The sequence below is a fragment of the Cervus canadensis genome, chromosome 25, assembly GCF_019320065.1.
Source record: "Cervus canadensis isolate Bull #8, Minnesota chromosome 25, ASM1932006v1, whole genome shotgun sequence".
NCBI lineage: Eukaryota > Metazoa > Chordata > Mammalia > Artiodactyla > Cervidae > Cervus > Cervus canadensis.
This window is the reverse complement of record NC_057410.1, coordinates 36188053-36205571: the sequence shown is the minus strand read 5'-3', so window position 1 is coordinate 36205571 and position 17519 is coordinate 36188053. Positions and strand designations below refer to the sequence as shown.

Here is a 17519-nt window from a genome sequence, read left to right as displayed (position 1 = left end):
AATCAGACGTGTGATATTGTGATTTATAGTAAGAAATATATATATTGGTCTCTGTCCCCAGTTCCTGACACAGGGCCCTTGAAACCCTGTAATTTCCTGGGGGATAAGACAGTCTTTTGTTTTAATAAGAGGACTCTGCATGGGCTCTTGGACGAGGACTGGTTATCAGAAAGAATAAGTCATGATTAGATTGGAATTTTCAGCCCTGCCTCCCATTATCTTGAGAAAGGAAAAGGGCTGGAAATGAAGTTAATGATTGATCATGCCTACTCGACAAAACATCCATAAAAATTCCAATAGTATGGAGTTTCAAGAGCTTCCTGTCTAGTGAATGAAAAGGACCTAAGGTCACGGAGACATAAACTTTTGCTGAAGACCCTTGCCCTATGTATCTCTTCCCTGATGCACAATTGCATCCTTCATCATACCCTTTAAGAAACCAGGGATGGGCTTCCCTGGTAGCTCAGTGGTAAAGAATCTGCTCGCCAAGGCGGGAGACACAGGTTCAATCCCTGGCCTCGGAAGATCCCACATGCCACAGAGAAGCTAGGCCTATGTGCCACAGCTATTGAGCCTGTGCTCCAGAATCCTCAAACCTCAGTGATTAAGCCCACGTGCCACAAATACTGAAGCTGTGTGCCCTGGAACCCATGTTTCCCAACAGGAGAGGCCACTGCAATGAGAAGCCTGTGCACTGAAACAAGAGTAGCCCCTCACTATCCCCAACTAGAGAAAAGCCCACCCAGCAATGAAAACCTAGAACAGCCAAAAAATAAGTAAATAAATAAATAAAATTATATATTTAAAAAGAAATTATATATTTAAAAAAAACATAATTAAGCATTACCTTGGGTTCTGTGAGCAGCTCTAGCAAGCTGATGGAGCCTGGGTCATGGGACCCTCTGATTAGTGGCTATGTATTGGGCTGAAGTGGTAGGTAGCTGTGACCTTCTACTTGCTATTAGCATCTGAAGTGGGATAGGAACCATCTTGGGGGTGGCCGGGCCAGGGGTGGGGGGGGGGGGGGTTCAGCCCTGAAGCTACAGAATCTGCCACTATCTTTAAATAGACAGTGTTAGAATGGGGTTTAATTGTAGGACATCCAGCTGGTATCACAGAAAATTGCTTGGTGTGGGGAAATTCCTCTGCCCGTCTGATGATCAGAAGTGTCGAAAGAAAAGTGTGTGAGTAGTAAAGGAAACACAAGAACCCACCGCACAGGAGGAGAGAGCTGGAGTTTTTCCAGTTCAAGATGTTACTGGGAAGGGAGACGAGGCCCACCAAAAGGCACTATTTTTTCTACTCTCTGCAAACTCTTTTTAAATTTCACCCCCCATATACCTGGGCATCTGATTTTTGCTTTTACAACTTGAAAAATACTATTCCCATGCCTTACAAAGAATTTGTCTTTCACTACTTCCAAGTCTAGGCATAATTCGTCACCTATAACCGTAGCATCCTTTTCATGTCTGTGAAAAACATAGCACTCTTCAAAACTTGGTACAAGATTTAGTACACCCCAAAATGCTTCTACACCAGTCCCAGGTAATCCAAAGTAGCTATTCTTTCAACTCAATCTTTCTGACTCTGTTTCCATGTTTGTTAAAATAGATTCAGTGGTTTTCAAACGTTTTTACCCACAAGTCCCGTGATTCCCTAAGGCCTCCATATAAGGTTATGCAGGTTGGCCACTGCCGTTTTTGTCATTGTCTTTCTGATTAACACCTTTCAGAGTGATACAATATATAACCTGCCACCAAAGGTGCCTACGCTCTTCCCTGAGAGGCACCAGAGGGACAAATTCTGAAAATCACTGCACTGATATTTTCAATGCATATAATCAATAAGGGACTAGTGCTCAGGACATCAAAGCATTCCTTCTGCTATGCTTAGTCACCTAGTCATGTCCGACTCTGTGAGACCCCACGGACTGCAGCCCATCAAGCTCTTCTGTCCATGGAGCTTCTCCAGGCAAGAATACTGGAGTGGGTTGCCATGCCCTCCTCTAGCAGATCTTCCCAACCCAGGGATTGAACCGAGATCTCCCACATTGCAGGCTGATTCTTTACTGACCGAGCCACCAGGGACGCCCTTAAATCAATACAAAAAATAGAGGTTATGCAATCAAAAACTTGGCAAAAGCAAGAGGCTTAAACAGGAACTTTTCAAAATAAAATATATATCCTTTGGCCAATCAACACTGAACAAAGGCTCAACCTTATGAGGAATCAGAATACTGAAAGTGAAAATCATAATAAATAACCATTTCACATCTTCTAGATGAATTACAACTAAAACAAGTCTGACAGTATCAAGTGTTGACAAAAATGTGGAACTACAAAAACTCAAATACTGTTGATGGTATTGTAAACTGGTACAACCACTTTGAAAAGAATTTGCCATTATTGGGGATCTACACAGCCTATTCCTATTCCATTCCTTTCCTACCCCCAGAGAAACGTGTTCACATGGGTATCAGGGTCGATGCACAAAAGTATTCTTAGCAGTACTGTTCATAGAGTTAAAACTGGAAAAAAATCCAACTGTCTGTCTATGTAAGAGGGTCTGCTACAATGGAATACTATGAAATAACAATAGAATACTATTTTGCATGAAAATAATGAACTATCACTATATTCAATAACTTGGTTGAATCTATCACAAATATAACATTTTCTCTGGCCCAAATGAAAGCATTAGCTTTCTTTTGCAAATTGTTTCATATTTTATTTCATGAGTCAATCTTTGTTATCGTTTCAGTGGTATTACTACATTGGGAACATTAGAGATAGAAGAAAGAAGGGTTCGATTAAAAGAATAGTTGCAGCATTGTTGACAGCCATAGTCTTTTCAAGATAGGATCATGAGACTAATTTGGGGACTCATTATTACTTCTTAGAGTCCCAAATTCAAGCAGTTTCCCCATAAGATGTGGCAGTCTCTGTTTTTGTAAGGCTACAAATGGTTGTAGCCTTATGCTCCATCCCATGTGCTTTTCCAGAATCTTGCCCCTCCTTCATCTCCTCGCCTCAAATCGTGTAGACCATTGTGTGACTACCTTTGTGAGCCTACATCCTAAAAGTCAACAGTTTCCACCTGACTCTCTCACTTGGGGTTTCACCCATGGAACTCAGACATCATACTGGGAGGAAATTTAGACCATATGAAAAAGAATCAAAGCCCCTGGCACCAGCCGTTGGCTGAGCTCCCCGCACCAACTTGCCAGGTGTGTGAAGGCACCATCCTGGAAATGGAGCTTCTGGGTTGCAGTCAAACTACCCCAAATAATACAGCACTGAGCAGAGGCCAGACTTTCCTGCTGAGATCTCTTCTAATGCAGACCTATGAACAAAACTAATGATTGTTGTTGTTTAAGCCACTAAGTTTGGGGCTCGTTTGTTACATAGCAATAATAGCCAGAACATAAGAGAAATGGATATTCCTGCTACAATTGTCCTTGGAGTTATGTGCTGCCAAAGAACCTCTTCTGTACCCTCCCCTCTTTCTTCCTTATCCTGTTAGCATTTTGCAATAGGAAGTAAACTAGACTTAGTGGAAAATCCTTAATGTAATAAATACTTAGTGAGTCTCCAAATGCAGGAAAAGGAGAATTCTATCTTAGAAGAAGCACCTTTTTTTTTTCTTTCTTCTTTCTTTTTTTGGCTTAGTGCTTTTGAGGATGTCATTATCAAATCGTGTATATTTTTTCTTTTTCCCTTTGTGTGCCTGAGAGTTCATTTCTGGAGGTATGGTAGGCCAAAACTTCTCATTATTAAAAGCCTGCAAACAGTTTCTAAAGGTATTTTCCATGACAAAATAGGGAAGTGGGTGAGCCAAACTGCAAACATGTGGGCTAATAATCCTTTCCCATATAAAAAATAAAACATCAGATCTAAGGGCTTCCCTGGTGGTTCAGACAGTAAAGAAACTGCCTGCAATGCAGGAGACCTGGGTTCAATCCCTGGGTTGGGAAGATCCCCTGGAGAAGGGAATGCTTACCTATTCAGTATTCTTGTCTAGAGAATTCCATGGACAGAGGAGCCTAATGGGCTACCGTCCATGAGGTTTAAAAAAAAAAATGTTATTTTGACTGTTGCCTCAGATAAGGACATACAAGTACTTGCCCAATAGCTCCTTTGGACTTCCGCTTTGACTTGGGGCACCAGCAGCAAAATTGAGAGGTTACACTTTGAAACATGACTTTGTCTTCATCAGCCTTTGAGGGCCTGTTAAGTCTTTGGCTACTTTTTATTTTAACCTTGTTTCATCCAAGCAGTGCAACACAGATCAAGGCCTGGATAAATATTTGTGAATTGTTTGAACTTTGTTTCGTTCCCTTAAATACTCTTAGGAAATCAATTATGGACTTTAAAGAAGTTTAGAGATTCCATCACCAAAGCCAGACTAATTCAGGGACAAGTGCAATAGGAACATGCAAGGAGTGTGTGTATTTGAAAGTCTGCAGAATCTTGTATGTGAGGAACGACATATAAATTTACACCCAAAATAATCCTTTTGAAGCAGTTTGAAGCCTGAAGATTGAGGTTTTAGATGACTTTTCAAGAATATTTAGTTACAGCCAGCTTTCACGTGACCGGCCCTTGTATTCTGCTTCTCCATTTACTTCTAATATGCCTGTCTTATTCTGCAGCTCCCCATGCTTCCCTCTCTCTCTCTCCCTCTCTCTCTCCCTCTCCCCCTCCCTCTCCTTCCCCTCCCCCCTTCCCCTCCCGCCCCATCACCAGGCAAGTTTTCTTCCAACTGGATCACAGGGAGGAAGTGACTCTCTCTGGGGCCAGTTCACTTGTGTAATCCTGAAAGGGGAGTATGGGCAAGGGTCAGGGCCAGCTGGCCTGTTGCTAGCTGCTCTAGAGATCCTTGGAAAAATCAGGTTTGTAATTCTGGGCTCATGGGCCCAAGACAGAGCAACTTCTTCAGTAGAGGGAGGGTGGCATGTTCTAGGCAGCCTGACATCTCTCCGATGACACATTAGCTAGGGTCCTCTGACTCTGTTGATTTGGGTTTGATTTGGCAGGTCACTTAACCCCTGCTTCCTCCACTTCCTTGGCTGCGAAATGGGGTCACCACTTCCTAGTCAGCATCACAGGACTTTACAAAGAGGAGAAAATTCTGATGACAAGCAGTTTTACAACAGGAAGAATTAAAGCTTCAAAGCTCAGTTCTACCAATTCCCACGAGGGGACCGTAGGCTCTGCTGGCCTCTCTCTGCCTCAGTTTCCTCATTGAAAATAGGATAATAATAGGACTCATCTCAAAGCTGCTTTGAGGATTAAATGAGATAATATTATACATCAAGTACAGTGTCTAATACCCTCAGTAAATGTTATTTGTTTCCCCTGATCTGCAGCTCATTTTACCATTTAGTATGTGTACCAGAACACTGGAATGATAAGAGAATCCTAGAATGAAAGAGAAAAACTCTCTCACTTTACCGACAAGAAAAAAAGAGAGAGAGAAAGATGCAGTGAGATTGGGTGACTTGCCCAGGCCTTCTGATTCATTAGTGAGAGTGAGAGTTTAGGGCTTCTAATTGTTGGGTCAAGCAAGCCTCCGTTTTCACTCCTTTGAAGGTTGTGCTGGTATTTCTATCCCCAGATAACCCTTTCTCAGTCTGATATTAACCCTAAGACCGATTTTGACCATTAAGCAATACATCTTCTAAGTCTCCAGCAGTCCCATGAAACCTGCAGAAAACCTCCAAGAAAGCCACCGCCTCCCCCAGCTCCCTGCAGAAGGCCAGGAAAGTAGCTGGCTCAGAGAGACCTGAGGAAGCCACTAATGGGGACAGCAGGTGAGGGGGCAGGCCGGGGAGCTGCAGCTGCTGGCAAAGGTTGCCCTGGTAACCGTGCAGGGCTCCATTCAGGAAGTGAGCCCAACTCCAAGATGCAAAATGATCGCCTTCACGGGGGCTCCTGCAAGCACAAAGGCACCAAAGGAACGAGGGCCGGCCTGGAGAAAGGAAGGCACAGGGTGAGGTGGGGGCCCACGCTGTCATTTACAACCTTCCACCTTCCAGAGAAGAAAAAGAAAGAGAATAGCTCTTTGAATCCTCTGGCCTGGGTGAACCAAAATCCCCATTTAACATGAGGCCCTTTGTGGCAACGGAGGGAAGCTGGCCCCCGCTCTGCTCACCAGCCTTATGAAACAATATACCAGGAGAAGGGGGGAGAAATCCCTAACATTGCAACTTTATGGGGGCCCTAAACTCTCCTTGCTCCCTCTCTTTTATTTGCGCTGATGACAAAGACCATTTGCTACCAATTTATTGGAAACTTTTTTTTTTTCACAGCTTGAGCTGCTTAAAGGCAGGGAGCCCCCTCTCCCCCAAATCGATGTCAGACACTTGCTGAATGGGCCGGGCTCAATTATGCTCCCACCGCAAGCTCAGCTCACACTGTGACCCTGCATGGCTTCCTGCTATTCATATGTGTTACTTCCCCTTTGTGGTAATGGCTTGTGGCACTCGGCCAGAAAACATTATTAATTTCAGAAGTGGAGTGACAAACAGCAAACCCACAGTGAGCGGAGAGGAAGTGCCGGGGAGGCCAGCTGTCGGCCTGAGCAGAGCCGAAGGGACTCAGTGTTTGCAAGTGCTAGAAGGAAAGGAGACGATAATCCACAAAGAGGAAATGCACTAAAATTATCCGCCGCCCGTATTAAAGAGAGAAGAAAGAGAAAAGAGAAAAGAAATCAGAGAAAAGAGAAGGGAGGAGAAGCGCACACAGCTACTCGAGCTGCAGCTGGACAGGAAATTGCTACGGCTGCTGGCAAATCCCTACTTTGAAGAGGCAGTTTAGGGAATGCCAGGAGCGGAAACCGTTCAGAACCGGATTAACACGAGCCAAGTTGAACTGCAACCCACTTCTCCTTTCCGAGCTCCGGCTGACTCAGGGCACCCAAATGGGAGGGACTGACTTGGTATTTTTCTGCACTCTTTCTGCCTTTTGTACACGCTTAGCTGCTAAAAGTCACACGGGACAGCTTGATACAATTGCCAGAGAATCAGGGTTATTTGCCTCCTAGCTGATAATCCAGCTGACATCCATGTACCGTGTGCGTGAAAAGCTCGCTTTTCTCTCCACTGCAGACAAAGGGACTAAGCTCCTTCGAAAAGGGCTGGAAATGTATGTTCTAGTTCTTTTTGATTTCATACACTTGTCTTTTATTTTTGTGTACTTGGACACTAGGGACAAGGAGAGGGATGTCCTGAGGGAAGTGACAGAATATTAAGCCTTTACCTTCAAAATTAATGGTTCAAAATAACCTCAACATTTAAAAAAAAAACCCTCTTTTTCAACAGGGGTTTCTGGCCCACATTCTAAATTAGTTAAGCACAAGCGCATTAGAACAGGAGTGGTGATGCTTTAAGCGCTAATGTGATAGTGGCCACATCCAGACTCAGCTTAGCTCAGCTGTGCTCTGTCACATACACCAAAGGGGAGACACCACCCCTGATTCATTTACTATTCCAATACTAGAATTTGCAGGCAGAAGTGCCAGTTACAAGCCAGAGAAATAATTATCTCTACTTTCTTCCTGGTATGTGTATTACTGAGCAGAAGACCCTGACAGGGAAAATCAAGAGGTTACTGCTCTGTCATCTTGTTATTCTGAAGCCTTCTCTTTGTGACTGTTCATGAGTATCTAAATATTGTAATTTCAGAAAGCTATGCTCTTATGACACCATTTTCCTTCAAGAGCATCCCAGTTTTCTTAAATAAGCCAGACTTACTATATTTTGTCCATAGGAATGATATGAACTTCCCTGCTGGCTCAGATGGTAAAGACTCTGCCTGCAATGCAAGAGAGACCCTGGTTCAATCCCTGGGCTGGGAAGATCCTCTGGAGAAGAGAATGGCTGCCCACTCCAGTACTCTCACCTGGAGAATTCCATGGACAGCAGAGTCCATGGGATCACAGAGTCGGACACAACTGAGTGAATTTCACACTCACACTCATAGGAAATGATATAGTCAATCCCTTCCATTACATCACTTTTATTTGAAGCAAAAGGCTAATTTCATAAACTGCACCTGAAAACTTCTTGGAAATAGTTTGAGGTGAGAACTTTGCCCCAATATTCCTACATGTATTTTATACAAGCCAGTATCAATCCCCAACTGAAAAATCCTAGAACTTATCACTTCACATCTAAAGTACAATTAAGGAGAGATTTTGAAAAAATACACATTTGATAGCCAAAATAGTCATTTATTAATAATTTAAGGTTTTACATTCTTATAATAAAATTTCAGCTCAGAACTTTACACCATGAACATATGGAGCCACTTGTCTCCTTCCTTCACAATCATATGCATGTCGCCTATTGAATGAGTACCCATGCTCACTTTCACATACACACACACACGCTTCCAGTTTCACACAAATTGTTTTTAAAAAGGAAAGAAACCAACCCAAAGTATTGCATTTGAGGTGACACTCCCTGAAGAATTTTGTACAGAGGTAAGATACTGTTTAGCACAGCTGAAGTTTCAACAACAAAAAAGTGAGCCCATGATTTTGGTGTCTTTCCAAGATATCCACTCTGAGACAATACAAACCGAAATATTTACAAAGATAAGGCAGACAAACTACATTAAGGAGAAAAAAAGTCACAAGGAAGATACATGAAAGAGACTGAAGACTGCACCATAACAAGGTCTCCATGATCATTAAGTGTCCATGAAAATGTCATTCAGAATTGGTAACGTTGAGCATGCTGCAAATATATCCTTTGGATTCAAAAAGAGCAAAAGTTTCCATTATTTTTAAGTGGCAAACTGCTCTTTCTCCCTTTGGATGATTTCTTTTAAACCCATCAAAGGAAAAACACAGTTCAAACAAACAGTCAAGTGATTTAAGATCAAATATTTACAATAATCAAATGGAATATGAGATTCATTTGATTGATTATTTTTGTTTTTTTGTTTTTTGCAAACTGACACTACAAACACAGAGCTGAAACCTCTCTTTGGCTCCTTTATATGCAAAATTGAATCGGTCTTCACTGAAGACAATATAGAATCAGTTCCAGATGCAAAAGAAACAGTCATACAAGGCCCGAAAGAACACATGCTCCTACCCTACCATTTGGTCCTACCCTATGTACCTGGAAGTCCTCGAATTCCAGTCCCTGCAGGGGTAGGCTGTACACACGGGTGTGGAGCGAACCTACGGCCTGGGTCTATACAGCAGGTCCTGTTCTTCCAACAGGAAGGGAGCAAATCTCTCCCTTGGGAATAGCCAATTCCTTACGTGGTAACCTTGTCTAATACAGACAGCTGGTGTCCTACTGACACCTGGGGCCACATACAAAGAAAGCAGCCTGGCTGATGCTGCTAAGAGAAACTGCTAAGGATCGACTGGACACATTCCAGCTGGGGGGGCGGGGGCCTTCACGTGGATTGCAGAGAGTCCACCTGGTACACATTCTGGTTGGAGGGGGTGGTGAAATAGAGCTGCTGTGTGGGCACGCGGTTGTCACAGGGGCTGCTCAGTCCCAGCGTCCTCTCGAAGTCCAGCAGCTGGCCCATGAAGTTGAAGTTGGGGGAGATGTTGGATTTCTTCATCTTCACAATGTCATAAGCATCGTTCATCGACAGATTGAGCTTCTGCATAAGGTAAGCCACAGTCACAGTGACCGAGCGACTGATGCCAGCTAAGCAATGCACAAGGACGCCACAGTTTTTGCCCCGGGCTTCATCTGTAAACAGAAAAATAAAAGGGAAAAATATCAGTAGACCGAAAACCCCCCTTTGTGAACAATTAGTCTAAAACCTGAGTAATAATAATACTAAAGATTAAAAAATAATTGTGTGTGGCAGCTGAGCCCTGCAGGCAGCAGAAAATGTTATCACTGGGCTAAAACATGTACACTGGGCACAATTACATATTTCAGATATTTTCTGAAAAGGGAGCTTTTGTATTAAGTTTCTGCCAACACAAAACCCCTTAATGTGTGCATTCTTTGCCTCAGCATGTGAATACCAGAAACCCTGCAATATGGTCGTGAATGCCTTTTATACAGACAAGCAGACTGCAAGGGTCTATTAAATTATTCTCCAACTGTTGTGCAGCTAACAATGGAGGTATTCAGGCATTTTAAAAAAGAGAGAGGGAAGTCACAGGGGACAGCCCATTAGGAGGAACAGGATGTCGACATGGCCTGAAAATGAGTTCCTTTGTAATAGGAAATGCATTACAATGCCTGGAGATTCGCTTCTCCAGGCTTTCAGCCCACAGTTCTTCCTGCTGGGCTCAGGTTACCCTCACTGTCTCACTGTGAACCGGTATCACAGTAACATTCAGTTGGATTACAGCATCTCGCATTCACGGAGCTTTCCAACAAACTAACTTGGTATCCTAAAACAACTCCCAGGTCGGTCTTTTAAAATTATAAAGCCATGCCAGGATTCCTGTCTACCAAGAGTACTTCTACCTGGCCCTCCTCCAGTCCAAAGATGGTGGGAAAATTCAGCGGTCTACGTACAAATGGCCCCTCTTTCAAATGACTGGAGACAGAGTCAAACAACGGACAAAATTTGCAACACACCTGTGGTCCGCAGCCTTGTCAAAAGGCACTTTTTTTTTTTTTTTTTAAAGCAAGAAGCTATACCAGAATCAAGAACCGTCCTGAAACATTTGAGACCTGCAGTCCCACAAATTAGCAAGCAGCCAGAAAGATGAACAGCTTAAACTCTAAGAATGGTGAGGAATTCTGCGTTTAAAGCCTGGGCGAGAATTGTTCATTAGTCTCACCTATGAAAGAAATGGCCTCAGGGAAAAACTGGGACAGGTTTTGGCTCCAGTGATCCGAGATAGGGATCTGCTTGTATTTGAACTCTCCTGCATTCTCAAAGAGATTCGGCAAGTTGGGGGTGACGTTCAAGATGTACTTGATGCCAAACTCCTCCAACACGTCCAGGTTGGTGGAGTCCTTGGCACAGCCCAAATAGAGGAAGGGCAAGATCTCCACGGGGAAAGAAGGCTGACTGTTGGACAGAGGGCTGCCATCCGAGTCCGTTGCACTATTGGGGTCTCGGTCAAGGTCAGACTCAATGTCCGAGGAGGAGTCGGAGCTGATCCGCAGGCCCCCGAGCCCCAGCACTGGCAACGGTGGCGAGCTGCTGCTACACGAGCCGTCTAGATTGGTCTCGCAGTGCAAGGCGAACTCGGCTTGGAACTTACTGAAACCACCTGCCAGAAGGAGAAAAACAATCATGTAACCCGAGATCCCGTAGTAGTTTTCACAGCTTTGAGAGCCGCAGCCGCACGTAGAAACACACCACAGAACTCTACCAACCCCCATACACGCGAAACCAAATATAAGAGAAAGACACTTAAATGTGCACCCTTGGGAACAGAACAAACGGCCCGCCTCCCCGGGGAACCCTCATTCTTTTGAATCCGGAAATGCACAAAATGGCAACTTTTCCGAATATCTTGAAGGGCTAGAAGGTGCCAATCTGCACCAAAACCGTCCTGCAAAATCTGAATCAAAAATCGAACGACAGAAAGTAGGGAAAGGGGAAGGACATTTCGGGTAGAAAGCAGAGGTGGTCAGAAAGAAAGGGCCCATGAGTGCGGCCGGAAGAGGGCCGGTTCCGCGCGGGCCAAGCTCGTGGGTGCGGGACTCGCGAGGTCCGCAGGTGGGGGTCAGGCAGACAACCGCCGGGCGCAGCAGTGGGTTCAGAATGGCCGGCCGGGCGCCCTGCCTGCAGCCGGCAGCTCGGTGTCCTCCGCCTGGCCCCCCGCGCGGAGCCCCCGGCTCGTACCTTCCAGGTAGAACGCCCGGCAGCCCTCGTCCTTGAGCTTCTTGAGCAGCAGCCCGAGCACCGACTCGCCGCCCGTATTCTCGTTCCAGTCGCTGCTGCTCTCATCGTAGAGCACCACGGTGTCCGTGCCGCAGCGCCGCGTGAAGCGGTCCCGGTCCTCGCCGCGCGTGAACAGCGCGCGCACCGGCAGGTTGCCCTTCTGCAGGCGCCGTAGCATGATCCCCGGGATGGCCACGTTGATGGCCGACTCGATGTGGGACGACTCGTAGAGCTCCTGCGGCCGGCAGTCCATCAGCAGCAGCCGCTCGTTGCCCAGCTCCAGCTGCTCGTTGAGCCACGCCACCGTCTTGCTGATCGCCATTTCCGACGCGAAGGGCACGGGTCTGAGCGTATCTATCATGGGGGTCGAGCTGCCGGAGAGGGCGGGGTGCCTATCAGACGCCCCTCGGGGCAGGCAGAGGCCGAGCGCGCCGCGGGAAGCCGCCGCTCTCGGAGCGGGGTTGGAGTCCACCTCGCTCTTCCCAAGCCGGGATAGCGGTTGGGGCAGGCGAGACCGAAGTGAAGCCGGCGGTTCCCTCTGCACCCGGCTGCAGCCGCTCGTTCTCGGTGTCAATGAATCTCCCTGAATGAAGCTGCCCAGACAGTTTTGTTCCTCCAGGATGAATGAAATCCAATTAATTCGGACTCCGTGCTACAGAGAAGGGAGGAAAGAAAAGTCCAGCGGCTCCTAATCCCTCCCTCCAAGACTGCACCTCAAATCCACCCGGCCGTCTTTCTCCTAGGATTATTCAAACCTCGATTGCTCACTCTCCCTTGGACGCGGCGCTCGCACACCCCCTGCGCGAGGCAGCTCCTCAATGGATACAAACAGCGAGCGTCTCAATGGATACATTCTCCGGGCCAGCCAATGAGCGCTCTGCGGAAGGGGCTGTTGCCGTGGGGACGGGCCGGCTGGAACAGGTTGTGTTGATGAATTGTTAATGAGTTTGTCATTCACAAAAACGGAAAGGAATTTCCGCTCCGGATAAGCCCCAGTGCAAACAAGCTGCAACAGCGGGCTCCGCGGGAGGAAGGAGAAAGAAGAGGCGGCGGCGGCGGAGGAGGAGCAGGGCACAGAAACCGGGGCACTTCAGTTGTCTCATGTTTCCTTCTGTTGAGAGTTCACACTTCGCGTCGGAACTTTTGCGCACAAATGGTGCAATTAGCGGGCACAAAAGCCCTTGTTCGCGACGCCTGTGAGCGCAAGCTAGCTTTAGGGAAACTTGTGCTGACTTTTTCCCTTTTCTTCCCTTTAAACTCATTTGCACTGGAGTTCACGATCGCTCCCCCACCCCCCGCCCCTTAGACAGTGTGTGTGGCATTTGTTTGCCAGTTTTAAAAGCCCAGCTCTGTTTCCCCTGATGTTCTTTTAGCCGAGGCTCTGTTGGGGCTGGTAAACTGCCTGGGCTTTAGTGACCGATGAGGTGTTAAATGCTAATCCAAACATCTTTTGAAACAAACCAGGATTTTGTTGAAACATTTTTAAGCAAGCAAATGCTTGGAAGTCCAGATAATAGGAAGCAAGCCTCTTTAAAAAAACACAACGGCGTTTTAATTAATATTTTAAAAACCAGTGGAGACTGCAGAACAAAGTCGTTGGGCAGTCTGATGCTTTTATTCTTCTGGGGCGGCGTGGGGCATTATAAGCCATTGTTCCGGGGATCCAAGCACCCCCTCCCCGGTCCCCGCCGTCACCCACTGCGCGCTGGTGGGTAGCGCTCGTTAATCATTTCTGAGCAGCGAGCTCAGCTTCCAGACACAGGAGCCTCCCTGGAGGGGCTTCCTGGACGAGGTGCACCCGGGCACGCGGAGCCGGGCAGGCTGTCCCCACCATCCGCAAAGCGTGGGGAAGTCCTCCCGCAAGGCCTGCAGGCTGCGGGGGCTCAAGGTGGGTTCGGCAGACCCACTTACAGTAAGGTCTACTCTTACTGTAGACCGAGGCAGGTGAGAACGGAGCCACCCCGACAACCCGCGCCGGGTCAGCCCCTTCCTTCCCGGGGCAGCAACCCCCTCCCTTGCAAGTCTCCGGGCACTGGCGGAACACTGCCCCCTCCCGCGCGTTGCGCTCCTCGTGAGCACCCGCCGCCTCCGCAGCCCAGTTCAGCTGGCGCCGAGCGTCTAGGGACCCTGGGGACCGGTGGGGGGCCGAGTACAGAACTTTGGGCTCCAGTTCTGCCTGGGGCGGGTGTGGGGTGAGGAGTGCCTGCCCCTGCTCCAAAGGCGACCTGGGGATTTGGGGGAGCGTCTCTACCGCGCTGCATAGCCAGCAGGTAATTGGGGAGGTGCTGGCCAGAGCAGCGAGCCGCGCTCGGCCGGCGTACCACGGGGTGGGGCGGGCTGCCGGATAGAGGCGTGGCGGGTGGGGGCCGCGGCGGTGGCGGCGGCGGGGAGGAACATTCCCAGCGCGCACAACCATATTGTTATATGAAAGTACCCGAGCCTGCTGCTCCCGAGCGGAAAACCACCTGTGTGCGGCCGGCGCGGCGCGCAGGGGGTGGGGGCGGGAGGGTTGCGGCCGGAAGGCGCGGGCCCCAATCCGGCCGCCCCTCCCTAACCCCGGGCGGAAAGAGGCCGCGCATTGTCCCGTCGCCGCCGCCGCCGCCGGGGAGGCGGAAGCGGAGGCAGCGGCTCGGCTGGGAGCGGCTTTTCCGAGCGCCCTCGCGGCGCTCTGCGCCCACCGCGGATATCGCCGGGGGCACCTGAGGTCGCGGGGTCTCCCCAAGCTAGACGCCCTGCACCCACGGGCCTGCCTGCTGACGCCCCCGCTCCAATTTGCATCTTTAGTCACCCGTCTCTTCCCTGGTGTGGAGAATGTACGCTGAAGAAAAAAAAAAAAGCGGCTGCTAGGCCCAGGTTGCCAATTTTGGAGCTTTGCTGCGGTCGGGCCGCCCCTGGAGGAGCGTGCTGGGAGAAGGTGGGGGTTGCAGCACTCCTCTCCCTGCGCCTTTTTGGTCATCCCTTGGAACAGAACTCCCATATTTCACTGGATACCATCCGGTTCGAGCTGGAGGAGGCCTGCGCGGGAGGTGACGCCTCCGACCCGCCCCCACCTGTTGCAGATATTTCTACCGCGAGGCCTTTCTGTTAATGGGACCTGGAGGCCAGGAGGGGAGAGGCAGGATGCCCTGCAGCGGAACTGAGATGTGCAAAACCTCTCAGCCCAAGCCCTCCAACAGAAGAGACAGGGAGAGAAGTTGATTTCCATTTAGCCATTTTAAAAATGCAGTTACCTGAGCCTGGGCATCAGTTTGGGGTGATGGTGGCCACACTTTTCAAACTCGAAACATTTAGTTTTGCCCGTGCTTCTAAACCCTTCACCTCCTCTCTAGACATTTTATAGAATGGCTTTCTAACCACTGGGTCCGAAAAAGTGCGGTGTTTAAAAAAAAAAAAAGCGAACTTCGGGAGTTGGTGATGGACTGGGAATCCTGGCGTGCTGCAGTCCATGGGGTCGCAAAGAGTCGGAGACGACTGAGCGACTGAACTGAACTGAACTGACTTGAAAGAAAGGGCCCCTGGGGTGGCGACGGCCCGGGTTTGAAGGGGTCTGTCCCCACCCCTTTCTAAATGTGCGACCTTGATTATATCCTCTACCTTTTTAAGCTGCAGTCTTCCACGTTGGCATAAGGAAATTGATAGAATCTCTGTGATGATTGAAAAGGTATAGTGAGATGCCCTAAGACGTTGTTGGTGTGTCATTAAGCATTGGTATTATTTTGATCTTTCTGAATTCGTAACCTGCAGAATGGACCCAGTCCTTTCCATCCCAACGATGCTGTGTGGGGCCTAAGAGCCAGCCTGGAATTCCCTAGTCTCAGGAGAAATCCTCTGAGGAACTGTGCTAAGCAGTGTAATCCATCGCAATTCAGATGTCAAGAAAAGCATGTGCTGTTACAGACCGACATCAAAATCCTTTAAACCGGTTAAATACAAAATATACCCAGCTACCTTTCTAACTTCTCACTACTGCTCCCCTCTTAAACACTCTGTACACTGATATAATTGAAGAAATAGCTAATGGGCATTTACCCCATTACCACACTGGGCATGGTCTTAATTTCTGTGTTTACATATGGTATTTCTATCAGTCTTCAGAAAACCCTTGCAAATTATTCCCCTTTACAGAGATTAAGGAATGTGCCTGAGGTCAGAGGGTAGCATATGGTGGGGTGGAGATTTGAGGTCTGACTCTTTACAGACCCTTAAGGATTACCATGTACCCATATTAGAAAGCATTGTGGAGACCGGACCCACCACACTTTGTTATTCCTCCTGAAGTTTGAAGGAATTAAGGTCTGCACTTCTGAACTGAATTTTGGCCACCAGGCTTTTCTGGGCTTCACGTGTTATGTTGCTCCTTCCCCACAGATGTCAAGGATCAAAAGTCAGGCTCATTTCCTTCCTGCTTCTTTTACATGTGGTGGTTTTCTTTGACTTCATACACCTCTTCATCAGTCAACCATTCAATAAATGCCCAACTAGCTTTCTTAGAGTATGTCTTAGATGCTTATCCTCACAGCTACCATTACTGATGTGTGTTGGTGTAGCACCCACGACCTGAGTTCAAATCTTAGCTCTGTCTCTTAAGTAATAGTTTGACAGAGGAACGTCATTTAACCACTCTGCACCTCCATTCATTCATTCACTCATTTATTCATTTACTCTGGGTTCCAGGAAGGCAACAGTGAGTAAAACTGGTAAGAATGCTGTCCTCCTGGAGTGCACCTTCTAGTGAGGACAATAAACAAAATAAATAATTATACAGCGTGTTAAAAAGGGAGACTGCTACAGTGAAAAATAAAGCGAGGAAAGGAATTCAGCAGTATGTAAAATGGGGAATAGTTAGGCCCACCTCAAATGACTGTGAGGGTTAGGGACAGCCAAGATGACAGACAAAAGGCATAAAGTAGATACTCAATGGATGATGTTTTTTAAAATCACTGCTACATTTCTGCATAAAGCTGATTGGCTGTTGCTGGTTATCCTGCTTTGAATCTCATTCTGGCCCTGTTGCCAGGGCTCCCAGGAAAAGCTCTCTCAGGAGAATTCCAGTGACTGTGAGAACCACTGGCTTCCTTACTTCCGGAGGCCTCAGTTCCCTGCTTAGGGTATCAGTCACATATAGAAGACTGTTTAAACGTTGCAGAATATGGCAGGTCATCTCTGATCCATTTTCACAAGTGCACAGAAACAGTTTCATAGATCCTGCTGTCCCTCTGCGTGTGTGCGTTTGTGCATGCAACGAGCACCTGTGCTGAATTCTTCCTCGTATTTCCCCCTGGAAAGTTCCTTAAAATCTTTTGGCTATAAACGTTTGCTTGGTTATTGGAGAAGCATTCCAACTTGGCAGGAATTTTCCTGCGTTTGAGAACACTTGTGATTTATGAGACCTAAAAGGGTTGGTACGACCTTTAATCTTCTTGGAGTAATCTCTGTGAATACAGTGACATTTATTAACACATCATGTGAAAATAGTTAAACAGATTTTCACCTAATATGGAGAGCGTGTTTTGGAAGATCAAACTTAAAATGGAGCCTTCTGACATATCCAGGATTCGGTATTTTTAGAGGTCCTGGGGAGGCCCTCAAAGTGACAGTCAGAGTGAAGACAGACAGAGACAAATATCATATGATGGTGCTTATTTGTGGAATCTGAAAAACGCAGGTAGAAATGAATTTATTTAC

General features: G+C 47.3%; 1 protein-coding gene across 1 annotated transcript; it reads right to left on the bottom strand.

Annotated features, from left to right (window-relative positions):
* Positions 1–8216: 8216 nt before the first annotated feature.
* DUSP6 (dual specificity phosphatase 6) lies at positions 8217–13169 on the bottom strand. The gene is made up of 3 exons (XM_043446778.1): positions 11796–13169; positions 10780–11217; positions 8217–9724 (listed from the first exon to the last, which is right to left on the bottom strand). Exons 1-3 carry the CDS (start codon positions 12193–12195, stop codon positions 9417–9419), a joined length of 1146 nt encoding a protein of 381 aa, XP_043302713.1. The 5' UTR covers positions 12196–13169; the 3' UTR covers positions 8217–9416.
* Between the last annotated feature and the right edge of the window lie 4350 nt (positions 13170–17519).